The sequence below is a fragment of the Pongo abelii genome, chromosome 2 (assembly GCF_028885655.2).
Source record: "Pongo abelii isolate AG06213 chromosome 2, NHGRI_mPonAbe1-v2.0_pri, whole genome shotgun sequence".
Lineage (NCBI taxonomy): Eukaryota > Metazoa > Chordata > Mammalia > Primates > Hominidae > Pongo > Pongo abelii.
In genome coordinates this window covers 83,046,909-83,074,783 of record NC_085928.1, presented here as the reverse complement: position 1 = coordinate 83,074,783, position 27,875 = coordinate 83,046,909, and the positions used below count along the sequence as shown (strand labels likewise).

The 27,875-nt window shown below is 40.3% G+C and overlaps 1 protein-coding gene across 25 annotated transcripts in view; it reads right to left on the bottom strand.

Moving 5' to 3' along the window:
- FOXP1 (forkhead box P1) overlaps window positions 1–27,875 on the bottom strand; it is a 628,059-nt gene that overhangs the window by 227,030 nt on the left and 373,154 nt on the right. For 24 of the 25 annotated variants that reach the window (XM_063721982.1, XM_063721987.1, XM_054550593.2 and 21 more), the window contains one exon: window positions 15,705–15,895. In XM_063721982.1, coding sequence (XP_063578052.1) covers window positions 15,705–15,884 — 180 coding nt within the window. In that variant the 5' untranslated portion in view covers window positions 15,885–15,895. Of the gene's footprint in view, window positions 1–12; window positions 15,571–15,704; window positions 15,896–27,875 lie in introns of those variants that run through there. The other variant, XM_009238800.3, reaches the window with a different exon arrangement.

Below are 27,875 nucleotides of genomic sequence, written 5' to 3'. Positions count from 1 at the left end.
GTTATTGTAGAAATTTGGAGATATGCAGAAAAGTGTAAACTATATATATATATGCGTGTGTGTATGTGTATATATATACTCTTTTTTTTTTTAATAGAGACAGGGTCTTGCTGTCAACCAATCATGGCTTACTGCAGTCTCAACCTCCTGGGGCTCAAGTGATTCTCCCACCTCAGCCTCCCGAGTAGCTGGGACTACAGGCAAGTGCCGCCATGCCCAGCTAAGTTTGTTGTTGTTGTTTTTCTTAATTTTTAGTAGATACGAGGTCTAAGCTGCCCAGACTGATCTCTAACTCCTGAGCTCAGGTGATCCTCCAGCCTCAGCCTCCCAAAGTGCAGGAATTACAGGCATGAGCCGCCATGCCTGGCTTAATGTATATAAAATAAACTATAATCCCATTAACAGACCCCCCCAAAAATAAACCAATGACAGCATGTTGCTTTCAGGTTTTTCCCCCAGCAATCATTATATTATGATAATTTTTACAGTTATTAAATGTTCTACATTTTTAATGGGTATATAATTAATATTATATCAAACTTATATGTTAGCATTTTTTAACCCTTCTTCTAAGGTCAGAGATTTAGGGTGCATTTAATTTTTCATATTGTAAATACCATTACAATGAACATCCTTAGGCATAAATCTTTCTGTATGCCTCACATTATTTCGGTAGGTTAAATTCCTGGTGATGATGATGATGGCGGTGGTGGTGATGATGATAAGAATACCAAAAGCTGGCCACGCATGGAGGCTCATGCTTGTAATCCCAGCACTTTGGGAGGCCGAGGCAGGTGGATCATTTGAGGTCTGGAGTCCAAGACCAGCCTGGCCAAGATGGTGAAAACCTGTCTCTACTAAAAATACAAAAAACATTAGCTGGGCGATTGTGGCGTGCACCTGTAATCCCAGCTACTCAGGAGGCTGAGGCAGGAGAATCACTTGAACCCAGGAGAGAGAGGTTGCAGTGAGCCGAGATGGCCCCACTGCACTCCAGTCTGGGTGACAGAGTAACACCCTATCTCAAAAAAAAAAAAAGAATACCAAAAGCTAATGTTTGCAGACAATTTACCATGTGGTGTGCAAACTTCCAAGCCTGATACATTTTATTTAGACTATTAAATGCTAATATTATTTCCATTTGATGGATATATAAACTGAGGCACAGAGAAACTTATACAGTCACCCAACTAGCAAGTGGCAGAGCCATGACTCAGGCCAAACATACTGGCTCCACAGGCTATGCTGTTAAACTCTGCCAGTGGTTCTTCAACTGGCAGCAAAGAAGAGCTAGAAATAGATATGCAAATTTGGAGGCCCTGCCCCAGATCTACAGAATAAAGTACTTTAGGGGTGGGTCCAGTAATCTATGTTTTAAGAAGCCCTCCAGCGCCTGGCACGGTGGCTCACGTCTGTAATCCCAGCACTTTGGGAGGCCGAGGTGGGAAGATCACCTGAGGTTGGGAGTTCGAGACCAGCCTGACCAACATGGAGAAACCCTGTCTCTACTAAAAATACAAAATTAGCCAGGCGAGGTGGCGCATGCCTGTAATCCTAGCTACTTGAGAGGCTGAGGCAGGAGAATCACTTGAACCCGGGAGGCGGAGGTTGTGGTGAGCTGAGATCGCGCCATTGCACTCCAGCCTGGGCAACAAGAGCAAGACTGTCTCAAAAACAAACAAAGAAAAAAGCCCTTCAGATGATGTTCACACACATAAAAGTTTGAGAACCACTGCTGAGTGCCACAGAGCCACTCAGTAAAATTGTATCCCTGATTCAAAGGGTGTGACTATTTTAAGCCTCTTGATGTCCAACGCCAAAATACCCTCAGAATAGGGTGTACAAACTTACACTGCCTTCAGCCATATAAGGGGTTGCCTGTGCTACGTGTATCACTTATTGTAATCTGTGCTCATTTAGTCAAAGATCTTTCAACTGGTTTATAGGGTTCTGTAGTTAGTTAGAAGAATTTCAAGAGTGTGTAAATCTGGTGTTTACATTTGAATAGACATGAAATGGCTCTTGGTACAGATTGCTTTATATGACTTTACTTTCCAGAGTTTGCTTCAGAGCTGGTGTGTACAGTGCTACATTTTAAATATCTGAGAAATTATTCCAGGGACACACTGGGAAGCATTCTTCCAAAAGAGGAACCCTTTTCCAAATTAAAGATAGACAGGTCACTAACATAGTTAACATCAACTAATCACAGAAAAGCCTAAGAGTATTTGTCAAAAGATTGAAACATTTGGCAAATCTAATTAACATACAGAATAGCTGTATAATGTTTTTTTGGGGGGGCATATTGTAGATGAAATTGCAATTGCAAAATTACACATACACACACACTTTTCAGGGAAAAAGTTGTTTGGGTTTTATCAAATTCACAAAGGAGGGGCCATAAACCTGCAAAACATAAAAATGATGGTATTAGAGGCCAGGTGTGGTGGCTCACGCCTGTAATCCCAGCACTTTGGGAGGCCAAGGCAGGCGGATTACCTGAGGTCAGGAGTTCCAGACCAGCCTGGCCAATATGATGAAACCCCATCTCTACTAAAAATACAAAAATTAGCCAGGTGTGGTGGCAGTAGCCTGTAATCCCAGCTACTCAAGAGGCTGAGGCACAAGAATCGCTTGAACACGGGAGGCAGAGGTTGCAGTGAGCCGAGATCAAGCCATTGCACTCTAGAATGGATAACAGACCAAGACTCTGTCTCAAAAAAAAAAAAGTATTAGAGATATGGACTATGCCAGTACAGATTTTTGCAAATTGTGAGATATAAGTGATCCAATTACAAGCTTAAAAACAGATCAAGAAAGTAAGAAGGGAAAGAAGAAAAGTTGGAAGGGAGAAAATACAAGGGCAACACCATCTCCTCAGAAATCCTGTCAGTTCATAAACAACTAAATTGAGCAAATGCCTTCAAATTCGGCAACTATGTTTAAATTAGGTATTATGGTTTCAGTTATTCTAGCTCCATTATCAATAGAGGTAAATTAGCTAAAATTCAATATAAACGTTTGTGAAATATGGACAACACCAACTAAATTATCACACTTGTCAGCCCACATCTAATCTCTGGAAATCATACAATCAACTTCGTGCCTGGGTAAACAGATAGTCCCAGGCCATTTCCTGGAGACCAATAAGCTCAGATGCTACAGTATGGTATAAGAAGACCTCTCCTCACCATGTGCCTCTAGTCTTTCCAAGTACAAATCCAAACTTACTTGTCTCAAAATTTAAAATGGCAAAATGGAAAAGACACAGCTTTGGGGTCTTTAAAATCTCTACGTCAGAAGCCAAACCCATATAGTTCAGTGTATACTTATCATCCATTATCTCCTGATGGAAGAGGTTGAAACAAATCAGCAGATGTGCACATACTGAGACTCTTTCCTAACTTCACCAAGGTCTAAAATCCCACCAACATAGACACAGATTCATCCTCTCCGGGCTACTGAAGATTTATTACCTAAATCACTCACCTATCAATTAGTCATATACATCTCTTCTACAGTTTATCTTCAATTTGCTTTAAAAATTGTAAAAACTTTTCATGTTATCTGTTTATGTCTTACTGCACCTTAATTAAATTATGAAATCTTTGCATGCAGGGTGATACTGAGAATAATATATTTTTATATCCTCTAGCCAACTATAGGACTATGAACGTAAGATAGGTTATGTTTTTATGTTAATTTTCTTTGGCAAGGAGCCAGGGCCAAGGACATCTGTCTGCTCTGTGAGTGACTCACTAAGTGAGTCCAACCTCCATTTCCTTACTAGACTGGCTGAAGATTCTTTTAACCACCAATAACGTCAAAACTTTTAACTTGTAAGATGCTGTCAGCTGAATGATTAGAAAGAAACTCTAGAGGAATGATGACAATTAGAAGTCATTTTGCCACTCCAGAAATTGTGAAACAAAGTCTTAAACAATAGTATACATATGGCCAGGTGCGGTGGCTCATGCCTGTAATCCCAGCACTTTGGGAAGCCGAGGCAGGTGGATCATGAGGTCAAGAGATCGAGACCATTCTGGCCAACATGGTGAAACCCCGTTTCTACTAAAACTACAAAAATTAGCTGGGTGTGGTGGCGCAAGCCTGTAGTCCCAGCTACTCGGGAGGCTGAGAGAGGAGAATCTCTTGAACCCGGGAGGCGGAGGTTGCAGTGAGCTGAGACAGGGCCACTGTACTCCAGCCTGGCAACAGAGCAAGACTCCGTCTCAAACAAACAAACAAACAAAAAAAAATATAGTATAAATACACAGATATTTTTCAGAGAGAATTTAGAAAAGAATGATGAATGCTTCCTCAGTTTTGTCACTGTAAAGTAAGGGTAGAAATTTGTAGAAGGCAAATCTTGTCACATCTGCCATTTATTAATCCAGAGATTGACAAACTTTCTGCAGAGTGTCAGATAAATATCTTAGGCTTTGTGGGTCACACAATCTCTGTTGCAACAACTCACCTCTGCTGCTGCAGCATGAAAGCAGTTTAGGCAACAGTAGGCAAGCGGGTGTGGCTGTGTTTCAACAGAACTTTTATTTACTAGGTGGCAGGCTGGATCTGGCCCAAGGGCCACAGTTTGCCGATTCCTGGTGTAGTCTGCAGACTTATAGTGCCTTATACCTAGCCCCTACTCAAAGAAGGTACTGAATGAACAGCTGAGACAAGTTTAAAATTATGTACAGAATGCAATCTTGACAATTATAATTGTGAATCACTACATTACAGAATATAATCTTGATAATTATAACTGTGAATGTCACATACTCAGCTTATGCGTGATGCTTTTCCTGTCTTAAAAACCTATTAATGGGCTGGGGTTGGTGGCTTACGCCTATAATCCCAGCACTTTGGGAGGCCGAGGCGGGTGGATCACCTGAGGTCAGGAGTTTGAGACCAGCCTGGACAACATGGTGAAACCCTGTCTCTAGTAAAAATACAAAATTATGGGCATGGTGGCGCACATCTGAAATCCCAGCTACTAGGGAAGCTGAGGCAGGAGAATCACTTGAACCTGGGAGGCAAAGGCTGCAGTGAGCTGAGATCGCACCATTGCACTCCAGCCTGGGCAACAAGAGTGAAACTCCATCTCAAAAAACAAAAAAACTACTAATGATACAGTAAGTCTATATAAATACATGTGATATATACATATAGCACACAGCACAAAACTTTGTCTTTATAAGAAATAGAAATTGAATGAGGAAAATCAGAATATAATCATAAAAATACACACTGTAAATGTATTTTCACTTAATGCTTTTGGATGTTGAATTCCTACTGAGTTGAAATGGAAATATCACCCATAGGAAGAAAAAAATGAGGAAAGGTAAGCAATATTATCACAGTATTATTTATCATACACATTAAGACTAAAAATAGTCAGGAAAGAATGAGCATTATGTCATTCTCTCCCAGTCTTTAACCTTGTAAAAGGTTGTTGAGTTTGTAGAGGGTATATCAAGAGTCAATACAGGAGGCTATAAAGAGAACTACTTCGTATCATGCAGCCCTGAAGAATTAACACTTAATAAGTATAATAATAAAAAGTCACTTTTGCCCTGCCTTTAGGATGCTACCTCTTATTTTATTAATTTTTTCCAAAAATATTCCTTCCTTTGGCTCTGAGAGGCATGACTCTGCTGTTATAAAGCAAAAGACATTTTACGCACAATTTTCCCTCTACTAGGAAGAGGTATATTGTGCCCTTCAGTGAACATAAAATTGATATTATCGTCTCTTAGTTTATATCTCACTACTTAACCTTCAGATGAAAAGTTATTGGATTTGAATGACTAAGAAGACATCATGTCACCTTCCCTTCAATGTGGAGAGACCGAAGTTGAAGATGAGACAAGGTAATGTGATAAAAACACGAATGTAGGATCAGTGGATGCTTTGCCTCTTTTTTCTTTATTTTTTTTCTTTTTTTTTTTTGAGATGGACTCTCGCTCTTGTAGCCCAGGCTGGAGTGCAGTGGCACAATCTTGGCTCACTGCAACCTCTGTCTCCCAGGTTCAAGCGATTCTCCTGCCTCAGCCTCCTGAGTAGTAGCTGTGGATGCCAACACGCCCGGCTAATTTTTGTACTTTCAGTAGAGATGGGGTTTCGCCATGCTGGCTAGGCTGGTCTCGAACTCCTGACCTCAGGTGATCCGCCCGCCTCGGCCTCCAAAGGGGATTACAGGCGTGAGCCACCAGCTGCGTTGTCTCTTTTAATAGGTGGCTGTGATACTGACAACTCAGTTGTGTTTGTGTGGATAATAAATTCTGAAATTAATGGTCTACCTGAAGAAACTTTGCTGAAGATTAATGTGTTAGGAAGTTCATTTTATTTTTGGTACAGTCAAAAAGGAGCTGTCTAACAATAGGGATAACATAATTAATTCAAGGGGAACATAGGGTTACCAACCTTAAAAAAAAATCCAATACCCTCCACAGTTGGTATCTTCACTATCAGTTTATGCAGAAGATCCTGCAAAATGTCCACATGGAAGGACTAAAGAGAAAAACAGAGCTTGCTTCCTGCCTTCCCTCTCTGGGCGTGGCTAAATTTAAATACACAAAGAAGACTAGGTCTTTATGTCCCCAGGCAGTTTAATCTATACCTCCTAAATGAGTCTTCCAATAGCACCAGCTGTTTAATAATTGCACATTGTACTTTTCCAACAAAAGAAACACAACATACGCTCCCCCACCACCTTAAAAACAAAATCACTCTAAGAAGCTTATGTCAATATGGAACAAAGACTTTATCAAAGATCTAACTTCATAGTTTTGTTCTCTCAAAGAGATAAGCCCATTCCATGATCAATAGGAACACAAGCAGTTTATCAGTACTTCCCATGTGACTTTTGGAAGATGTACTCATTAGTAACTGTCAAAGGCTAAAGGGAAAATACTTGATAATTTTAACACAAATAAACATATGCAATCAAAATAGTGTGTTTTAGCTACATAGAATGTCTTTCTGTAAAAGTCTTTTTAAAAAATGACTTTTTCAAAATAAGCCCATCCTTTATTATAAGTTCTTAATCTCCTAGTGGCAGCTAAGAAAAGAGTTCAGGTTCTTCCCCATGCCCCTCTCTTTCTGTTTCATGGTGCCCCCATTTTGCCAGTCATTAAGATGGAACATCCTGACTCATCATTGGTAACTCCCACTCCTTGGTATTTGCATACCTCATAATTCAAAAGGTCCTGTTTTTCCCAATACTCCCCTCAACAATCTCTTCTTATCTAGTACTTCCTTTCTCTTTCTGTTTCACTCATTCATAAATACAGTCTGTCACAGAACTGCCCTACATCAGGTACAATGCTGTGTGCTGCGGAAGTACCAGGTAATGAGGAAGGTGATCCCGGCCCCCATTCCCTGATGGAACTTAAGACTTCACTAAGGGATTCTGATGGAGGAGAAGATGTTCAAGAAGCCAGGAGGGATCAACAACAGGGTGCCCTCAATTCACTGGGGCCACATTAGTGACCGATTACTAAATGTCAGACCAACTGCAGTAACACTGTCATGGCCACTCATCTCTCCGGGATTTCTTCCCTTCCAAGCCAACTAGGTTCAACCTTCTCATTTACTTTTAATACACCACCTCTCGTATGATCTTTCTTCTCTACTTAGAACCCTCCCATAAGCTGAACCCAATCTGCCTTTTCACCATCTTCTCATCTTCCTACTGCCTCCATAGTTATTCTTCAGGCTCTAGCTAAGTAAACTCTAAGTTATTTTCCCATGTTTTCCTAGCACCTAACATATCAGTTCCCCCTCCACCCCCATTTTCTTCCACATACGGAGGCTCAATAAATAATAGTTGAATGAGGCAGGGTGTGGTGGCACATGCCTGTAATCCTGGCACTTTGGGAAGCTGAGGCAGGAGGATCGCTTGAGCCCAGGAGTTCAAGACCAGCCTAGGCAATATAGTGAGACCCATATCTCTACAGGAAAACAAAAAGAAAAACAACAACAACAAAAAAAAACAGCTGGCCTGCCGTCCCAGGAACTCAGAAGCCTGATGGTGGGAGAATTGCTTGAGCCCGGGGAGGTCAAGCCTTCAGTAAGCCATGTAAGCCATGATAGCAATCCTGTACTCTCTGTACTCTAACCTGGGTGACCGAGCTAGACCCCATTTCCAAAAAAAAAAAAAAAAAGTTAAATGAAAGAATATGCAAATGATCAAAGACATAAATTGCAGCTGTTTTCTAGTGGAGCTCACTTATGAGCCCACTTGCAACAAAGCTGAGACAAGGTCAGTATGGGAAACTCTTCACGACATTTTCTTGTTCGGGGTGGGGGAGGGGAGATAATGTGGCTCTATTTTTATGAATCAAATCAAACAGTATTTAGCAAAGGGTCTCTGGAATGTTACAAGTAACACTTCATAATTACAATAGATTTGAGTTCAAAGACAAAGTGATGAAAAGAAACTTTCTAACATGGGGTTCAATTCCCTACATAAACTTCCTTCTTGTGGCTCAGTGTACCACTGGCATTTATATTGCTATTCTTCTTTGTCATAAAAGCAGTCACCTTGTAACCCTTTTTATCAAGTAATCTGTGCACTACCTAAAAGTACACTAGACTCCATCAGGCGAGCTATAGGTTTACATTATATAAACATTCCAATTCTGCCTGCTCAGCGCTAGTTGTCGATAAACGCAAGCCACTGCAAAACAGCAAAGTAGGTTCCTTGCCTTCAGAGAGCAGATAGGACCTGCCAGTTTTGCAAAAACAAACTCTTGGCAATCACTGAAACTAATCTGTCAACAAATTACCATTAAAGTCATACCTCCTGAAAGTTCAAAAACGGACTTGTGAGTAGACAAGAGATAGGGCGTTCTTTTTTTATGATTTTTTTTATTAGCTCACAGGTCAGGGCTTAAAATTACCTTTTCAAAGTGGCAAAGCTTTCTCTTGAAGTCAAGAGGGTGCACTTCACTCATAATGAAATGTGGCACCTGGCTTTCTATTACCACATTCTCCTCTGTTACAGGTCTTTTTTCTTCTTTTGCTTCTCGTGCCATTTTAATTTTCAATGGAGAGATTAATGGCACACAAATGTTTAGTAATCAAAACTTGAAAGAATTTCATACAAGCCTCAAATCACAAGTTACATAAATCTTTGACAACAATATTTTGATGGAAGGCAGGTCTAAACTAACAGAGTAGAGAACTAAATTTAGCATTCAGGGTGAAATATGCCTTTTCTAGAAACAGTCCCAAAGGGAATTAAGAAAATGTGGGGGGGTCAGTGTTGTGGCTGCTTTTTCTTTATTTGTCAGAATTATCTGAATCCTGTCTCAGTTTTGTTTCAGTTTGTTTGTATGGATACCACTAACATTTTGGTGGCATTGATTCCTACACAAAATATTTTTGACCATCAATACTTTTCACATTATTTGAACTACGCAAGGTCTTCAATACAAGTGTATCTCAGCATAGCAATTCCTTTAAAATTACAGCTGGGTTTTTACCTACCAGCAAGGAAAGGTGCTAGCCCCCAGCACAGTACCTGGCCCCATGAAGGCATTCAATAAATACTAATAATACCTTCTTCTATGCCCCCTTCCTGGAAGTTCCCCTTCTAGGACACAGAGGTGCTGATCAGCTTTTCCCTGTCAGCATCAAGAGACCCTCCTTTCAGACACAGTCAAGTCTCCAGCAGCTACAACGGGAAAGGCCACTTGAGGGCATTCCTAACAAAGTTCATAAGCCACCTTTTTCAAAGAAAAAAGTGGTAGAATGGTATGGCCAACCCAGCCATTGCTACCCAGTCTTTACACCTATAGATCCACACCATATAACCTGCGTCACTTCCCATAAGGTTTATGAAACAAGGGCCTCTGGAATTTTAATATGGTGCCCCAGAGGCCTATGGGTAAAAATGAGATGCAAAGAATGAGATGCAATAAGCACCTTCATCCAGTGGTGGTTGCTGCCAGTACAGACACCAACAGCTATTTCTTGCAGGCACTGTTTCTCACAGAGGCAGTTAAAAAGCTGGAAATGTTTGTGGGACAGCTTTCTTCTTCTACTCAATACCCACCAGCAATTTCACTAACAAAAACTGACGAAGGGATGGATTTTGCCATTTTGAATGTGAAGAAAATAATTTTCATTTGCTTGCGTATTTTTTGTTTTTTGACACAGGGTCTCAATCTGTCACCCAGCCCAGGCTGGAGTGCAGTGGCAACATCTCAGCTCACTGCGGCCTCGACCTCCCATGCTCAAGGGATCCTCCCACCTCAGCCTCATGAGTAGCTGGGACCAACGGCATGTGCCATCACCCCTAGATAACTTTTGTATTTTTTGTAGAGACGAGGTTTTGCCATGCTGCCCAGGCTAGTCTCAAACTCCTGAGCTCAAGGAATCTGCCCGCCTTGCCCTCCCAAAATGGTGGAATTACAGGCATGAGACACTGCACGCAGCCTGCTTGTATATTTCTCTATGCTGAAAACAAAAAAGGATTTCTACCCTCCTCCCCCACTTAAAACACTGACACTATGGTCCCTCAAATACCATTTCCCATGTTCAGAGGACCCTGGGATATCAATACCTGATTCTCCCAGGTTCCTCTGGCACTGTATTTTCTACATCTCCTTTGTTTTTTTTGTTGTTGTTGTTGTTTATTTGTGTGTGGTTTTTTTTTTTTTTTTTGAGATGGAGTCTTGCTCTGTTGCCCAGGCTAGAGTGCAGTGGCGCGATCCCGGCTCACCGCAAGCTCCACCTCCCGGGTTCACGCCATTCTCCTGCCTCAGCCTCCCGAGTAGCTGGGACTGCAGGTGCCCACCACCACACCTGGCTAATTTTTTTGTATTTTTAGTAGAGGCGGGGTTTCACCGTGTTAGCCAGGATGGTCTCAATCTCCTGACCTCATGATCTGCCCTCCTCAGCCTCCCAACGTGCTGGGATTACAGGCGTGAGCCACTGTGCCCAGCCGTTATTTGGTTTTTTTTTTTAGACATATTCTCACTTTGTCGCCCAGGCTGGAGTGTAGTGATGCAATCTTGGCTCACTGCAACCTCTGCCTCCCAGGTTCAAGTGATTCTCCTGCCTCAGCCTCCTGAGTAGCTGGGACTACAGTTGTGCACCACCATGCCCAGCTAATTTTTGTATTTTTAGTAGAGATGGGGTTTTGCCATGTTGGCCAGGCTGGTCTCCAACTCCTGGCCTCAAGTGACCAGCCTGCCTCGGCCTCCCAAAGTGCTGGGATTACAGGCGTGAGCCACCACAGCCGGCCTCTACATTTCCTTTGAATGTACATAACTACACTCTTTGCCTGAGTCCCACCCATTTCTCTGAGCTTCTTGCGTTCTGGGAAATGACTAATCTTTGACCTCCTTCAATGGTTCATTGGAAAAATTCAACCCGATGGGTCCTCTTTACTCCCCTTCTTCTTTTTCAAGAGAAGTTCCCTATCTACCGTTCCCACCTCCTTACTAGTCATTTCACATTTTCTCTCCTTCTTTTACATTGTTAACTTAAAACATACTCACTGTCTTCTGGGCCACAAGACCCAACACCTTAAACCAGATGTCAAAGAAAGAAGCCACGGGAAGCAAACACTTTGCTTATCCACACTCTCTAAATAATACATGTTCAAATTCCAAATACGGCATATCTTAAAAGTTTTTTCTCACAGATTCCCTCTAAACTGCTCTCTTCATATAAAATGATAGCCACACCTCAGAACTGCAGCAACCAAAGCTCTCTCTATAGTGACTTGCAGACAATAAAACTGCCAGGTGGTACCAAAAAAAAAAGAAAAGAAAAGAAAGAAACCCCACAAAAACCTCATCATTAAATGGAATGTTGTTAAGAAATAGCTGTTTTATTTAACAGCTATTCATTTTTATTGAATAAACATTTTCTAGTATGCATTCTGTTAATTGACCTGACAGCATATGCTGTATATGGAGAAACTTCTAAACATTATGCTCTATGTAATATGCTTATCTGAAAAAGCTCTCATTTGCAGCAATATGGAAATAAAATTCTGCTTTCTAAAATTCAAGACTTTTAAAATGCATTAATCCACACAGTTTATGAAATTGTTCTGGACATTTTAAAATCCTTTCTTTAAGAAAAAAAAAAAAAACTTTAGTAATTGCTAATAGTATTTGTTGCTGAGTTTCATAATGGAGCAGTGCACACCCAATACAACTTTTACAAACATAGAAATGGTGCAGGGATAATAGGAAATAAAAAGCAGTTATGGTATCGGGTAAAGAATTACTCAATGGATAAAAGAAAATGTTCAGAAACTCTATCAAATTATATTATTAGAAAACTATTGTTATAATAGTTTCATGGCTCAGACATAAATAGAGTTGAAACATTATGGAGATAATACATTTAGTCTTGAGGAAGGAAGACATTTTGTGAGTGTGTTGGCGGGCTCTACCAGCTAATGGCAGCACCTCTCTTGGGCTGATGGCTTCTGAGTGATGAGTCTACCTTCCAGCCCAGAATCGCCAACTCCACTACCTAGAGGCATAAATGAGCAATGCTGCTGGTGGGAATGAGAGCAGGCTGGAGGGCTCCCTGTCTTCAATAGCAATTCATCTCCCAACAATTGTTGCCCTTGTGGGACTATCAGCCCAAGGTTACCAGATATTCTAATTTTTCAAAAGAAGATGGAAAAGCCAGATTTGCCCCATTTCTCTAGGTTGTCAACTAACTAATTTTTAGAAATGACAATACCATTTGAAAGCAATTAAGCCAACCTATAAACAAAACTCACTATGGAACTAGTGCACTCCATAGTGAATCTTTATCAGGGCCCTCCCATTCTGAAAACGGCATTTGCTGTAATTTGTAATTATCTTTGATAATATGGAGCAAACATGGAAAGGTTTGCATTTATTTATTTTATATCCTGGCACTGAGTAAAAACTCTCCCCGTATCCTCAATGATGGTATTGGTGCAACAGGAAAATCCTCCAACATTCAATATAACACACAGCATAATTAACTCGTTTTTATACCAGGCCCTTTTAAGCCAGATCTTTGTGTTCCATGGACTTCTAACATATTTTACAGTTCTAATTCTCTTCCACTGTCCTACATTAATCAAAGCTGTAACCCCTGTTGTCTTTGTACTACGGAATCTGAATGTGCCCCTGGCGAGGAATGGGGGAAAAGTCAACAGGAATTAAATTTCAGTGCAACTGTTTACTCAACTGTGGCCTGCAGTTATTGAAATTTTATCCGTGGTTTTGTGTGACTACCGCAGTAATGAATTCAGCATGGCTGTGATTTTCTCACTGCTGGTATTCTCACTTCAAGTAAAAACCTGTAGAATAAAAATGATGAAAACAACCATAGTCCATTGTAGAATGCTCACATTTCTCCAAACTGTCTAATTGTTGCAGTTTTCAGTCTGGAAGAAAACTCTGATAACTCTCGTCCTGTAGAAATATTTTCAGTCCTGTAGTTCTTCTTATTTCATCTACAGATTTCCCTTTTCCCCAACAACCTGTTAAAAGCCTTATCATATACTTAGGGGAGTTGAACAGCTGTCAATGTTATATTTTAAAAGACTTCAAAAGGCTTTGCTAATCACAATACAGGGGGTTTTAGCCACAATGATAGACCCCACTGCCTTGTTTCTTCCCAAAATGTGTCAATGACATACGGAGAAAAAACTGTCATAAAAACATTGAAAAACAGCATAAAAGTCTAATCATAATATATTTCTTGACCTTTGTATCAATAACCCATAACAACAAATTTTCCGAAGTGGTCACAGCCAAAGGAAGATGTGGATAAATATGTTTGCAACTGATACTTTTTAAGGAAGATGTTGGTGAAATATGCTTTTATAATTTTATTCTATGTAGCCAATTTGTTATCACTGTTGTGTGTGTGGGCGCATGTGTGTGTGCACATGTTTTGATGGTTTATATGTAAAGTTTTTTGCCTGGCTTACTACTTTGAGATCCTGAATGATTTTTAGCTCCTCAAATAAAAATCAGAATTTCCCTTTTATGTAATTAATGTACTCTAAATATTAATTATTTAGTATCACCACATCAGTCAGTAGCCCCATCTCAAGTGCTCAAGTGCTTCATAAAGAAATAGTCAATCTTGACACTTGTCTGGTAAGGGCATAGAAGATAGCATTCAACAACATTAACTATTTGTTCTGAATAAAATGGCTGAGAACATCACATGAACATGTACTAGCACAAATACACGGAGACCCTTTTACTATCTACTGCTGGGTTTTGCTAACAACCTCACTGGTTGGAATTTGGCCATCTGCACTAACTTAAATGCACAAAGTTTATACACAACAAACATCACAAATTCCAGCTGAAGTGAGCCTGTGGTGCAGGCACAAATGGGTTTGGGCTGCCAATGAAAGAAAGATCAAATCACTTGCAGGAAGTCCTCTGAATTAAGACTTTTGCTGGTCTGTTACTTTTCTTTTCTTTCGCTTTGTTGCATCTTTCTCCCAACAGGTTCCACAGGCTCATGTTGGTTCCACCACCTTGTAAGGAGCTAACAATCTAATCATTCCTTATTCCTTAAAAAACTCTTTGCAACGAGAAAATAAAACATGGTTTAGAGCTTTTCTCCAAGTTGCATCCCAAACAAGCTTAGCTTCGCCGACACTGATTCCAAGAAAATGATTTGAGAAGCATTTTGTTCCTATCTTCTTCCTCCCCACAAGAGTTCCTGCAGCTTTCAGAAAGGCCCAAAGATACTTCATTCTTTTTAATTCACCTGTTTCTGAGTGGCACCATAACTATGTTTTGAATAAGTAAATCAAGAACAAAACAGGTCATAAACCATCTATTATTATTAACAAAGCCTAATAATATTTCCTGATTCCGAGAGAGGCTGGAAAACCAAAGCCAGTCTTCAAGCAAATGCTGTTTACTTATTTGAATTTTTATCAACACTTTGACAACAGAACACTATTTCTTGGGTCACCTGTACCATTTGAAAATATTTTACCAGTCACTCACAGGTAGCCAGTTCCATACCTGTAAAAAGTATAACTAACAGGAATGAGTACATCCCAACTTATGTACATTTTGGGGAGGCACCAATAAGAGATAATTTAAAGCAGTAAGACTTAGCCACAAACCCACTGCTGCATGAATAAAGGGAACATATGTAAATACTCTATACCCCCAAATCCTACACATAGAGGGAAGCAGCTTCCTACAGTGATGCCCGTGTTCTAGATGTTTTGGCTGTTATCTCGCCATCTCCGCCTGTCTATGTATATTTCAACTCTCCTTACTCATCTACTCTTTTTCTCTCTTTTATTCCTTAGCTCTTATTTCCTTCTTCACAGGCTTAAGCCTGTTTTTCGTTTAATTTTTATTTTTGCATGAAAGCAGTGGGAACCATTTCTCCAAAGAATAATTTTATTCAAAATGGGGAAAGGTTAGGCTGACACACAGGTCCACTCATCTTCGTCTCAGCAACTGCTCCCCACAAGGGGACCTGCAGGACTTCCAACTCCCAAGGGCTTGAAATTAGTCTCTTAAGCCAACTGCTGGGACTCCTAGAGGGCTGATGGTTTATGAGATGCCACTGATAGACAGAAAGACAGATGGACAGACAGGTGGACACAAAACACTGATTGCGAGATCGTGATTAAGTGTAAAATTCAGCAGTAAAATTCGCATCCACCGCCCTCCACCTCCCAAGACTCCAAAGCCCAGTACCTGTTGCTGCTGCTGCTGGGCGTGGGCGAGGTCAGCTGCCCCGATGTCCACTGCCGGCGTCTCTCCGTTGGACCGTCCCTCCCGAAGACCGCCACACTCTAGTAAGTGGTTGCTGCCGCCCGACCCATTCTGGATGGCTGAACCGTTACTTTTTGTCTCAGTCCCAGATTCTTGCATCATGACTCAAAAACCTGATACAAGGATTTCCAAGATGGGGGGTGGGTGGGGGGGAGAAAAAAAAAGCAGCTGTTAAAACAGTTGTTGTGCATAAGGAGAAGGGCCTTGGTTTAAATGTTGCCAAAATCTGTAAACAGTTGTCATTTTCTTTCACTCAACTTATCCCCTCATTAGTGGGCCAGGCCCCTAGTTTCGGGTCTGAAACTGCCATTCCCAATTCAAGTTTCAGTAGTATTGTTTTAAATATATTACTTTTTTACCCTTAGAAAAACTAGTATTTGTAGGTAAACCTAGAATTCAAGATTAAATTTTTCTTTTCTCTTTTTTTTTTTTTTTTTTGAGATGGAGTCCCGCGCTGTCGCCCAGCCTGGAGTGCAGAGGTGCAATCTCGGCTCACTGCAACCTCCACCTCCCAGGTTCAAGAGATTCTCCTGCCTCAGCCTCCGAGTAGCTAGGATTAAGGTGCACGCCACCATGTCCGGCTAATTTTTTGTGTATTTTCAGTAAAGAAAGAGGTTGGTCAGGCTGGTCTCAAATTCCTGACCTCGTGATCCACCCGCCTCGGCTTCCCAAAGTACTGGGATTGCAGCCACTGCGCCCAGCCCAAGATTAAATTTTTCTTCTATCTGGTTCCTTTGTTCAAAAACCAGCAAGTCATCCTATAGAGCATATTAGGTATAAACATTAAATTTTAACATGTGCAGGCACTATTTGTTGATATTACACTTTTCTTTTTTTTTTTTTTTTTTTTTTTGAGACAGAGCCTTGCTCTGTCGCCCAGGCTGAAGTGCAGTGGTGCTATCTCTGTTCACTGCCTCCCAAGTAGCTGGGATTACAGGTGCCCACCACCAGGCCCAGCTAATTTTTGTATTTTTAGTAGAGACAGCGTTTCACCATATTGGCCAGGCTGGTTTTGAACTCGTGACCTCAGGTGATGCACCCACCTCAGCCTCCCAAAGTGCTGGGATTACAGGCCTTGTGAGCCATGGCACCTGGCCGAAGGTACTAAAATTCTAATAGAAAAAATATATATAGGCCTGGGGGTGGTGGCTTACGCCTGTAATCCCAGCACTTTAGGAGGATGAGGCAGGTGGAACACTTAAGGTCAGGAATTCGAGACCAGTCTGGCCAACATGGTGAAACTCTGTCTCTACTAAAAGTACAAAAAAAAGAAAAAAAAAAATTAGCCAGTCATGGTGACAGGCGCCTGTAATCCCAGCTACTCAGGAGGCTGAGGCACGAGAATTGCTTGAACCCAGGGGGTGGAGGTTGCAGTGAGCCAAGATCACGCCGTTGTACTCCAGCCTAGGTGACAGGGTGAGACTCCGTCTCAAAACAAAAGAAAAAAAAAATAGGGTGCAAAATGAGTAGCTAGAAAATATCACTTAGGGCCAGGTGTGGTGGCTTACGCCTGTAATCCCAGGACTTTGGGAGGCCGAGGCAGGTGGATCACGAGGTCAGGAGTTCAAGACCAGCCTGGCCAATATGGTGAAACCCTGCCTCTACTAAAAATACAAAAATTAGCTGGGCATGGTGGTGTGTACCTGTAATTCCAGCTACTCAGCAGGCTAAGGCAGGAGAATTGCTTGAACCGGGACCTGGGAGGCGGAGGTTGCAGTGAGCCGAGATCGCACCACTGCACTCCAGCCTGGGCTACAGAGCGAGACTCCATCTCACAAAAAAAAAAAAAAAAAAAAAAAAAAAAAAGAGAGAAAATATCACTTAGGTGTAAATACATTTCACATTCACTCTTATTACTCTCTGGGCACAAAACCATTATCCCAGAGAGCCGATTCAGCACTTGGCTCAGAAAAGATGTCCAAAGATGAGAAAAGACAGACAGCATTTGCTAATACCAACTGCTACCATCTACTCATCACCAGTGTTGGGTCAGGCAGGCCCTAATGCAGGTGATTTACACATATTCTCCAATTTAGTGCTGCTGATGATTGTTACCCCCAGTTTGCGGATAAGAAAACTAAGGATCCACAAGTTATTTAATTTGTCCACTACGTGTCACAGCTAGTAATGGTGGAATCAGGATTTGAACCAGTTCAGTTAAGTCGAAGCTCTTAACCACAATGTGTATTTTTAAAGTTGAGGTTCAGTGGGGGCAAAACAATGAAAACGGCAGGGTCACACTCCAAGTTCACAGATCAGGATTTGGAAAAGGAAAAGCAACAATCATTAAAGGAAGTGAAGAGTTCAAACATGAAAGCTGAGAAACGCCCGAATAATTAAGACTTTAATGTGAAATACCAATCCCAGATTAAAGGGCAGGAAATTTTTACGCAAATGTGTTCCAATTGTGGAAGGACATATGTACAACCGATGCTACAGATTTCTGCCCCATACATGAAATGTGACAACAGGGAAATTTCAATCTTTGGGTATCTTTAGAGGACATTGTTTTCTTGCTAGAAATTGGATGAAGTCTGTTTTCTGCAGACTTGCACAAAAACCAAATGGAAAAATTAAAAGCAGAAAAATTCACATGTTTCTTCATTTCCTTTCACTGTATAGCATGATCCAACTTGATATAGACTCTTCATAAACCCAAAAGACGTATATATTTTTTAAGTTGATCCAATTCTAAAGTGGATTGAGAATGGCATTTTTCACTAGCAGGTGGGAAACAAACTCAGAAGTAACAGCTGATTCACTATCGTTTCTTGATTTCTATTATTATTTTTTCGTTCTCATGTCTTCAGATCAGACTTTCTAATAATTACAGTCCTTTAGAAATTGCAGTTATATTCTTACTGTCCACAGAGTAAAGCACCTATCAAAAATAACCAAAATCTTCCCTAAGATATAAGAATCAGGTAACAAGATAATTTGTGACAACATGAGTGCCTTGTTCATCACCAAAAAAGAAATGAATTAGTGAAACCTAGGTACTTTTCCCTGGGCGTTTCAGTCTCTCTTCCACAAACTTGCCCCTTTGTACAGAACTGAAGGAAAAGAGCTGGGTGCAGTGGCTCATGCCTGTAATCCCAGCACTTTGGGAGGCCAAGGCAGGCAGATCACTTGAGGTCAGGAGTTCGAGACCAGCCTGGCTAACATGGTGAAACTGGTCTCTACTAAAAATACAAAAAAAATAGCCGGGTGTGGTGGCACATGCCTGTAATCCCAGCTACTCGGGAGGCTGAGGCAGGAGAATTGCTTGAACCCAGGAGGCAGAGGTTGCAGTGAGCAGACAGCATGCAACAGAGCAAGGCTCTGTCTCAAAAAAAGGGGGCAGGGGGAGGGACAAAAAGAATTATAGGAGAAGGCACAGTGTTAGGTATTTAAGTAAGAGAGCATTTGTGTTAGAGTAGGTAGCAAGGAAATCCATCTAATTATCAGGATATATCTCAAATATACGTAAAGAAAAAATCTATAGATATAGATTTAAAAATATGTATATATATAGATATTTTTCCTTCTGGGAATACCTTCCCATACCAGGGACTTGATCCCCAAAAGACAACAACATTGCACATATATAAACTCTATCCCTACCCTAAGAATGAGGCATAAATATTTAGCCAAATATCCTGTCCTGATGGAAGAGAACTGCAGGTAGAATGCTGCTTTCAGACTATGTGACCATCGGGATCCCAGGCCTGAGAGCAGGTGTCTAAGAGACTGGTCCTGCTTTTGTTTCCTTGGTGAGACACCATTCTGGTGGGTGGAGTAAGAACAGTCTCCAATACACAATTTGATGAGAAGGCCCTGTTTTTGCTCCATGCAGTTCCAAAGCAGACTGCCAAGTCCTCCAGTACAAGTTTTGCAGGCATCAAGCCAAGCAGCTTGGCTTGTGAATCAGGTTTGTGAGAGTGCAGGCTTTGGGACCAAAATTGCATAAAGGATTATTTTGGTCTGAGGATGTCCTTAATTAGTCAAGTGCTAACAGTAGTATGTAGGTTGGAAGATTTAAAATTTCCCATAATCTCCCACACCAATCAGGAGAAAACAGCTTTTTGAAAAGCACATGTGAAAAAATAGGAGTGTCAATGTCTAAGAACATTTCTAACAGTGTCTGGGCCAGCAATATTTCTATCAAATGTTCCAAGTCATTTAATAAGCCTTTATATCTGTATCACACTTCACAAATTGCAAAAGCCCTCTGATGTGCTTTTCAAACTTGTAACAAGGCTAGGAGGGAGATAAGGCAGGTAAATGTTATCCCCATTTCACAGATAAGAAAACTAAAGCTCAATCGATTAAGGGATAGATGTAGCCATACTATTCTGTTTCAGACATGAACTTGTCCATTATTAAGAATCTCCAGTTTGTAAAGTCCTGTGCTGGGTAGTGGATAAGGAAATTAATGAAAAGAAAACTAAGGAAATTCCAGAAAAGATAACAATGAGAGTCGCAGGAGGACAAAGAAAAGCATTAAAATACAATGATGTAAGGCATCTGCACTATTTTGCAAACAACTGTCTTTTTCTTTTGAGTTTTCACTATTAGAGTCAACTGAAATCAAGTCAATATATAGGAGAGGAATCTATCTTCTCCATCATGGGACGTTGCACCCTTTTTTCTTTGAGGAAGCTTGTCCCAGGCACCCGGTTTGCATAACCTCTGCTTCTCTCTGGGGGAATAACTAACCCTATAACTAACCAACTGCCTTGCTCCATGACATACTGACAGCAGGAAACACTGTATAATCATACAAAGTGCCTGAATACAAAGGTATGGCCCATCATACCCACAAACAAGTCCTTCCTCCAGAAACAAGACCAAATCTTCCTCTGCCTTCCTGTGTGGCATCTCCAGATGAACTGAGCCTGTTTAAATCACGTGATCCATTTAATATAACCCTACAAAGGTCAATGCTGCAATTGCATAGATGTCAAAAAGCCTAAAGAAGCCAAAATGATCTACTTCTCATCTTGCTTGGAAACATTACAGAGCTACTGACTTCAAACGTTCGATTTTTGTGCTGGAGGGACTTGTAGAAAAGGACAAGGACTGAGTTTAGCATGCTTATTTATTGCTGTTGCCAACAGAGCTGCTCTCTGGAAGTATTCTGGAAAATTCATAATGTCCAGGCCAATGTATTTATAGTAAATTAAAGCAGTGCTTTATTATTATGATTATTTCCTTGGTTACAGTGTTGATGCTGAAAATTTAGGGAAAATAAAGCCCTTGTTATCATGCTTGTGAAAGATTTTAAGCTAACAAAAAGTTCAGTCTTGATTCCAGGGCAGTTAATTAAGGTTGACCAAGTCAGGCAGAAGTAAATTAACTTGGCTGATCAATTATTTATATGAAGCAGAATAAATGCCCTTAAAGAACTTGGTCTGTTCATAAAAGGATGTGTAAATTAAACTAAACATAGTTTTGTAAAATATGTTTCTATTTCTATGGGGAGAAGAGAAGTTAATGGTGAAATCACTATTAGGAAAATTATTAGAGTAATTACACAGTCCACCCCCCCAATCCGAAAAGAAAAATTCTCTTTCTCATCGTTCATCCATGTGCAGAGAAAAAAGGAAGATGGCATGCAATTCTGAAGAGATAACAGAAGCTCATGGAAAAGGAAGGAGGAAGGAAGGAAGGAAGGAAGGAAGGAAGGAAGGGAGGGAGGGAGGGAGGGAGGAAGGAAGGAAAAGAATGTGAATTTCACTATGTAGATTTCATTATTTTGGAAATATTGAACACATGCCTCTTACTTTATTGTCAGTTAACTCCATGCAGTTTGTAGACTGAGAAAGAATAAGGATGAGACTCAGACTAGCTTTAGCTCTAAGAGAGGCACTTTTAAAATCACTCATGTTGCATCATTAAGATTTAAAACCTTCAATAATTGTGTTCATGCCACTGAGGAAAAAAGAAGACCCAGCTGTCTATATTATGATATAAAGCATACATTTAGTTCTGGTTCTTATCAAGCAAACGAACTAGTTCCCTTTTAATGTGCAAAGGGTTTACAAGGCAACATAAGACAAACAAAGGAGTTTTAAGGAGTAGGGTGCAGCTCCACAGACTTTTTTCCCCTAGTAGGCAAACAGTAGGGTGGCCTAGGATATTAAACCAGATCTGTACTCTTTAATGCCCGTGTGGGTGTTACTCTCTTCACAACAGAGAGGGAATCAAGCAATAGAAATCCCAGATGAAAGTCACAGAGTCTCAGTAGAGGACTGCAACAATGGAGACATCACATTTGCTAGCATGAGGGCCATGCTTTTACACTGCTCACCCGTCACCTGGCGAGATGCTGCTGGAGCAAGTGGCATTGGGAGATGAGGGACTGACTGGTGGAGGGAATGACAAATGAGACTTAGTGGTTAAGGAAGCAGGTGAGGAGACAGAAAGATGGCAGCCCCAAGATGTAGAGTCAGTGCCTACAAATGGGCTTGGACGGGCTACTCTTGAAGAAAAATAAAAGGGGGGGTAGACGGGAGGAGAAAGAACAAAACAAGAGAAACGGAGTTAGATCAGACAATTGTTTTCTCACCTGAGATAACTTCCACAAATTATGAATGAACCCTACAGACACCGCCATTTGTCTATCCACTGTCCTACTGACATGGGTCCCATTTCATGGAAAGACTACCCAAGAGCCAAGTTTAGAAGGCAAAGTCAGTGTGCTGACTGTGTTATGAAGGCACCGTCTTCCAATACCACATTTTCATAATTATAACAGAAAGGCGTAAATTTTCTAATGCATGGCAGTTCAAAAAGTAATCAAGGGAATGAGCCGGAGGGCTATTTTAATGTATGCAAAGCTAGTGACCCACAGTAAATGGGAGGTAAGCTACAATGAATGCAAAGTAATGCACACATACTACAGTCCTGGTCTGATGAGGGACGGCTAAAATTAACACCCAATTAATTTCTGAATTGACAAACAAATGAAACCCATAAATCTACTTTCTCATTAATTTTCTTGTGGTATAATTTAAAGCAGTAATATGAGGGCCAAAACTGAACATTATCCATCATAAATATCAGAAAGATAGCACTGTAACACCATAAATTATGCATATTACCTGTTGTTAAAAATGATTTATGTATTATCAACTTTATCATGCACCATAGCTGTCTATCTACATGTATCTTTAAAAATCTGGAATTTCATTTAGCCCCTCTGGAAAAAAAGTTCAGGAGCAATGAAATTGTCAAAAGCATGTTTTTTAAAAAACAAAAACAAAACCAGTGTGGCCACTCATTTAGCCGTACGGGATATCAGGGTGAAACTGGAATCATTCCAGGTCTCAGGTGAGTAGAGGCTAAGAATATCATGGAAGTGAGGAGTCGGGCCTCCCCAGGGAGGAGAAACAAACCAGCTGTAGGAGCACCCCTCCTAGAGAACACAGCATCTGTGTCCAAACGGTGCCACTGACCTGTCCTGCCCTCTGGAACGCAGGAAGGGCAGGGCTTGGTACACGTAAGCAAAGGCGAGATGCATTTGAATGCATCTCACATGGCCAGTGGGGAGCATCTATAGCTATGATGACCAACGCAAGCAAGGAACCCTAAATTGGCAAAAACTTAGAAAACCCATGCTTATTTTCAATAATGTAATACAGCAGCTTTCTTGCCTTCAAAAGAGGAAGAAAAGAAATAGAAACTAACTTGTATTTATCAATTAAACCAGGAATAGTTTATATTTATCAATTAAATAGAAGAAGCATTTAGATTAAAATAGTTTCCTTGTCCACTTTCCCAGCTCCATTTGTTTCATAAGAATCATAAATAAATACATCTTTTATCTCAAGTTTAACTTTCAGGTATGCCTTGCACATAACAGGAATTTAATACATAATTACTAAATGTTTGACTAAATGATTAAACGACAGAAAATTCCAAGGCCAACCTCTTGATCAAATGAGATCAAGGGCTTGTGCTGGCCTCCAACTTTAAAAATACTCTATTTCCTGTACACTTCTTTATCTGTTTTGGTGTTCTGAAACTCCGAAAGTAACAAGCCATTACATCTGTTAGGTCTTAAGAGAAGTAGGATGATCTCATTAAACATTGAAAGATAATCAACCAATGAAATATCCTACAAAAACCCATTGGAAATACTGAATATATATATATGGACAATTCAGATGGGCTGGAGAAGGCAGACAATAGGATGTTTAATTTTCCCTGTAATTCATGACTCAGAATAGAGTTGGCGGGATAGGGTGGTAAATAAAATAACCTTCCTAACAAAAGCACAGGCTTCCCCCTTATTCACCAGGCTTTCAATGTGAAGACAGGAGACTTCATATTTCCAAGGAAAAAAAGGATTTCTGCATTCCAATGCCAAGGCAGTAAAGTTGTTCAGAGCAACTGTAAATGTCTTATTCTTCAGAACTGTCTTCATCAAACTTTCTTGGATACTGTAATCTTTACAAGACACCAATGAGCACAGATAACAAGTTGACCCCGCTCCAAAAATTACAGATGTCTAAATTTATATTTTTTAGCTTTTCAGCTCTGGTGGGTCTTGGTTCCCTTCTTTCCTAATAGACAAGAGTTTAAGTGCCGTAATCATAGCAACTGTGGGCAAACGAGGGAAGTTAGAAAGAAGCCGCTCTAGGAAACAAGTACAAAGCAGAATGCACACCCACTCCCTCGCATATTAATCCCGAGGAGCTCAAATAATTAAATAGAGACTGAAAAGGAGCTTTGCCAATCCAGTGCTAGGCTGTTTGCTTTGCCACAAGGAAGCCTCCGAAGGTCAGGCATGATGGGGCCAGGTGTTCTGGGGAGCTTAATTAAAATGCATTTTTACAGAACAAAATAGATTTTAAGTTTGAGAACTAACAAAGCCCGCAGAACTTTAATCATTTGAACATTCAAACAGCTGAATTCTCACAAATAGCCCAGTGGAATAAAGTGACCAACAACCAGTTCAGAAAAGTCTTTTTTTTTTTCATTTCTATATTTTCTATCATTTAATGTACACGAGGCCAGGTTCATAGCATCAATTAATGACTGGCGTGTTCGATGACACACTTCACGTATCTCCCGCTTTGGCTCAAGCCCCTCACCGCTCTAGTGGCCAAAGTGAACAATATGTTCACAGCATCATGGTAATGTAATGAATGTGGGCCATCAGAATTCTGTTGCTTGCATTTCTCCGCTGTGCGAAAGGAACAATTATTTAATTTTATCCTTCAAAAACTCCAATATACATATATGTATTTTCCCCCCTGAAAGTTGCTCTCACAGACAGATGAGCAACGCTTCTCTGATATAAAAGACCACCATTTGCCTCTGCAGGTCATGACCCTCCAGCCTTCACCCTCACCCTGGTCGGCGTTGTATCTTTGTAATTTACAGCAAATGCTAGGAGAGCATGCCTCATATTGAAACACAAGGCAAATTCAGAAACAGCAACAAACAATAACTTAAAAAAAAAAAAAAACAAATGATGATATGATGCGAGCTGAGAGTTTTCTCTGCTGTTTGCAAAACATGACAAAGGCCAGGCTAATGTTCAGGTCTTATCTAAGGTGGCTCCCAGTGTCCAAGGGACAAGCGTCATGTGCACACACCAAACTAGATAAAGAGCCACATGCTTGCTTTACTTAACTAGAAATGATACAAAGCATAAACTCACTTTAAAATGGACAGGTAAGAACCACAGGTAAGAGTAAAAATACTGGCTTTTAAAAATACATTATGCATATTAACTGTATAGTTTCTTTCCAGTTAAAATATCTTCATTTATGGCAGGGAGGATTTATTCAGAACACATCAAAGTAAAAGTTAATCCTCCCTTCTCAAACTTGACAAAGAGTACATGTACCCAACAGGATCATATCAAGCCTACAGGACAACATGCAAGATAGACACAATAACACAAAATCCAAGGATTGTACCTTTCAATGGTGACTGCCTTGTTCATAGTACTAGACTTTTTCTCCTACATCTTCTAAGTCCTTGTTTGTTCCACAAACAAATTTCTAGCCATCTGATTCTTTATTACTGAGCTAGTGGCCTTTCAGGAGAGCTCTCTCCCTTCAGAAAAAAGCAAACAACTGCATAGATATCATTACACTAAGGAAATCTCTTAGAAAAACCAAACAACTTGCTAATCTCGCCAGCCCCTTCATCCAAGCAAAAGATAAGAAAAGCAAACCTAAGTCTGTTTCAACCACATTCCAGGGACAAGTTCCCCTTTTTCTTTCTTTATCAAAATTCTAGCATTTAAGTTTGTGTGTGTGTATGTGTGTGTGTGTGTGTTAAACAGACCTTGCAGGATAAACTGCTGCTCACACCCGCAAACAAAGCAATATCTGTTTAATAACGATTGCTGCCATGGGTACAGTAAACAAGGGGCCCAGCATTTGTGTTTATGAACAAACACATCATCTTACAAGAGCAATTTAACATTAACCAGGTGGAATAATCAACAGATTTCATAGGTGACACCAGGGGCAGGGCTAACGTAAACAGAACTGGGGAGGAGAAAGAGGCCACTCTTTGAGAATCAAGGTCGAGGTAAATGCATTACAGAGTAAACAGCTGGGAAGAAGGCAAGATAAACAAACAGTCATTCTTCTGACATTTAGAGAGGCAGAAAGGTTGTATGTTACATAGATCAGCTGCTGACCACCATGAAATCAAACCGGTTGGAGACCAAGCCTGCTTGTTTGCACAATGCCATGTTTGCTTATAAACAACAATTTGCTGTTACCAACATCACATTACTCATCATCATATAAGCCAGAGTGAAGCCAGTCAGATCCGCTTAACTCTTTACTGGTGACATTACTTAGAAATTCAAAAACAAAAAACAGGCCCCTCTAAGAAAAAGAGGTCAGTCACCCCAAAATAAGACCAAGAGAGCTCAGTCAATACCCTTTTATTTCCTGGCTTGCAGATAAAAATAAAGCATCCACACGGTTTAAACTACTAAAGGTTGGATTTGAAAACAGCTTTAAAGCACTATAATGTTTTCATGCTTCAGTAACTCTGCATTCATTTCTCGGGCTCATCTTCTTTTATCAATGAAATATATGGGTCAAACACAGATTCGAATCTTTAATGTTTCATCCAGAAGGAAAACCTTAATGCTCCAGTCTCCCCATATCAAGCTTCTATTCTAAGATACCTTTAAGCCCAGTGGGCCCACAAACAGATGCAGAGCATTCTCAACTACTCTGCAAAAATCCAACTATATCAGTTTATGATGCTTTCCTTAAAAAATACCAAAAAATAAAATAATCAGTTGATGTCCCATATAAGCACTCAGGGGTTCATTCTGTCAGCTTATCAATAAAATCTTAGCTCTTCAAAGCCCAGAATGAATAATAAGTTAGGTGTGTACACTAACAAAAGTGTTAAGAAACGTTTAATCTCTAAAAATTTCCCTGATGTGTACTACCACATAAAGCAGCTTACTGTGTGTTATAAGAAAGTTATCATGCCTTATCAGAGATACTATATTTAGAAACACAATCTGCAATTAAAACATTAGTTTCAATCTATTTTACAGATACTTTAACACCATTAAACTATTTAATTTTGATACATGTGAAAAACCTCCTTCCATTACTTAAAATTTAATAAGCAAAACATACTGAAAAACAGTTTGGTAATTTATCTATATTTTACACTTATAATCAGTTAGCTAATTTTTTTAAATTCTGCATGATGTCAGTGCAAAGTGCAGCAAAACACTGTCTGCTGGATATCCAAAGCAAAATATGGAAATGAGAAAATGACATTAAAAAAATAAAGATACACCTAAGTGGATTCTGGCAATTACATGATTAACAATCAGGTTATTGGAATTTTCCACTCTGTCTAAAAAGAAAGTAACAAAAATTGTGCTGGTCTGCCCCAACCCCCACAACAGATATCCCCCTCAGGAGTTCCACTGTGAATAAACTCCTCAACCTTCTCTAGCTGCTCTTGTTTCCAGGCCTTGCTTCAATTATCTAATCTTTGTTCTGCAAACCTAAAGTCACAAAGCAACTAGTGTGTTGTCTTTCATGTTTTTGTTTTGTTGCTCTGTGGTTTGTTTCCTAAGTCCCTCTCTGCCAACCATCATCT